The sequence below is a fragment of the Triticum aestivum genome, chromosome 5A (genome assembly GCF_018294505.1).
Source record: "Triticum aestivum cultivar Chinese Spring chromosome 5A, IWGSC CS RefSeq v2.1, whole genome shotgun sequence".
NCBI lineage: Eukaryota > Viridiplantae > Streptophyta > Magnoliopsida > Poales > Poaceae > Triticum > Triticum aestivum.
Window position 1 is genome coordinate 38,199,606 of NC_057806.1, and position 2,506 is coordinate 38,202,111.

The 2,506-nt window shown below is 44.4% G+C and overlaps 1 protein-coding gene across 2 annotated transcripts in view; it reads right to left on the reverse strand.

Annotated features, from left to right (window-relative positions):
- The window catches only part of LOC123102168 (DNA-binding protein HEXBP), an 11,398-nt gene that overhangs the window by 7,645 nt on the left and 1,247 nt on the right, over positions 1–2,506 (reverse strand). For both annotated transcript variants that reach the window (XM_044523471.1, XM_044523470.1), the window contains one exon: positions 341–2,355. In XM_044523471.1, the coding sequence (XP_044379406.1) occupies positions 904–2,340 (1,437 nt within the window). In that variant the 5' untranslated portion in view covers positions 2,341–2,355 and the 3' untranslated portion in view covers positions 341–903. The remainder of the gene's footprint in view (positions 1–340; positions 2,356–2,506) is intronic.

The following is a 2,506-nucleotide window of genomic DNA, read 5'->3' on the forward strand; positions in this document are numbered from 1 at the left end:
TTTTTCTCTTCGGCAAATCGTTATACTGAATGCATGTTATGAAATGGTTAAGTGGAGAGCTTATTGTGAATCTTTGAGAACACAACAGCAGTACGTATTTCGATAAAAATAACACTTATACAGAGGATTCATTTGAAAGAAAGTAATTGCAGTATTCTGAAGTTTATTAGTTTTTTTTTTTTTGAGGGACTGAAGTTTATTAGTTAGTGACAGACTAGTGAACATTCAGTCTGCCAACACTGGTCTTTTTAAGCCTTCATCTGCCTAAGTTTGTTATGTGTGCTCCTGCCAAAAAACTTCACTAGGCCCTCTACCAGAAACAAAACAAAAAGGTTCTTACCCAGATGTATCCCGTACACTTGTTCATCAAGCACATGAAGTATGGAGAAGCATTTACTACCAAGGAATATGCCAGTAAACTTGCACAATGCAACTGGTTGTGAATCCCATCTTGGGAATGCCTTCTTGTCAGATCGTCAATTGGCACCAACATCATCTCAGAGAAAGACATTCCAAAAACACATGATATAAAATGCCCTTCATTGAAAACTTTTCAACCGCTAGAGTATCTAAAGAAAAAGACGGTAACTGTGCAGTAACTTTTTAGTCAAGGGAGGAGGTCTGGCTCAGCTCAGTGAGTATTTTTCCCCTTGGTTGTATCTTTAGTGCCAAGATCTCTTCCCAAGCTGCTTATCGGCGTGATTGAAAATGTAATGCCATGTATAGTCATTATGAGTACTACTGTTTGCTTTACCGATAGCTCTTGGTGGAACAGTCTTAACGCTTCTGGTGCTTCTGAGGGCATCGATTGGCGCAGTGGCCTTCTTCCTTGCAGCGGAAGCATGTAACCACTCGTGTTGATGTGTTGTCTACTGTAACCAAAGGACTAGACTTGTGGACGGTCTATGATTGATGTTTCAACGGACACTTCTTGCGCTTGTGCCCTTCCTCACCACACCTTACACATCGGACATTCGATTTACGCTTCATTTCTGATGATTTCTGGCCCTTCTGAGGGCATTTCTTGGCTTTGTGGCCTTCTTCATTGCATAAGGAGCATATAAACACTCGTGTTGGACAGCTCTTGGCCCTGTGCCCTTCCTGACCACAGCTAACACATCCAAGAACCCACTTCATTTCTGATGAATGTTTAGCGGTACCAGGGTCCTGTTCTTCCAATACTTTGGACATGTTGGAGGATGTACCTATAGTGCCGCTCTCTTCTAATTCTTTTGATGTGTTGCCAGATATAGCTCCGAACTTCTGCGGACACATATGGGCATTGTGACCTTCTTCACGGCATGTAAAGCACATACTTTTCTTCCCTTTTGTTTTTGTTTTACATGTTCTAACCATTGGACTAGGCTTGTTGGGGGTCAGTACTTTTGCCTTTGAGGGGCAACACTGATCGTACAATATCGGCTTCCTTTCTGATGATTGTTTAGCAGTACCTGTATCAGGGTCCCGTTCTTCTAATTCTTTGGACAGGTTGGCGGATGTAGCTATAGTGTTGCTCTCTTCAAATTCTTCGGACTGGCCGGGGCTGTTCTGAGGACACTGAAAGGCAAAGTGACCTTCTTCACTGCATGTAAAGCAAATTGGAATAGACTTGTTGGCGGTCAGTACTTTTCCTTCTGATTTTGCATAACACTTGGGAGGTGTAGATGATGGGTTGCGTTGTTTTGATAGTGCAAGCCGCAGAGCGGCTTGGAAGTTGTCTCTCTGACCCTGAAATGCCTCAGTCAATACTGAATTCAAGGGGCACTGAGCAAGATAATGATCCTGACATTCACAGATGAAGCATTTAACCTCGCTTAAACGGCACTCTCCGTCGTCATGATACTCGTCACAGCTTGAGCAACCGAGACCATGTGTACTGGTAGTATGCCCTATCTCTCCACAGCGGGTGCAAGCGCGATTCTCCGACTTGTTCTGCTGGCAACACCACATGCTACAGTGGCCATTTTTGCGACAGACTGCGCAAATGATTTTGTGCTCTTGGTCCTTGAAACGGCAGTCACAACTGTAATGTCCTTGGTTGCCACAGACCAAACAAGTGATTGTCCCGTTCATTTTGTCCTGGAGGTACCTACTTTCTACATCTTTCTGGTATGGGCTGGACGTCAGAAAGAATCGGTCTCCTGAAACATGGAAATTATTTTGCGTCCCTGGCGAGGGGGTGAGTGAAGCACCATCCCGTGCAGGCCTCTGTTGCGGATGGTGGCCTTGGTACCCAAAGGAATGCCATGCGATGTGCTTCGCTGTATGTTCATGTTGGTTCTTCCACTTTCTTTTTGACCCGATCTCCTGACTCTTGGCAGATGACCCATTGGTTTCCATCCGAATTAACTGTTTCTGAACAAGGGTAGTAACAGATAAGAGGGGAAAACATGAGACAAGGAAGAAAATGTAGTCTGAGGAGCATGATAAAATGAATGATATTCAAGACGCTGCTGTGTAGATGCAACAGAATATAGCCCATCAGTGGCGGAGCCAAGGAGGGACG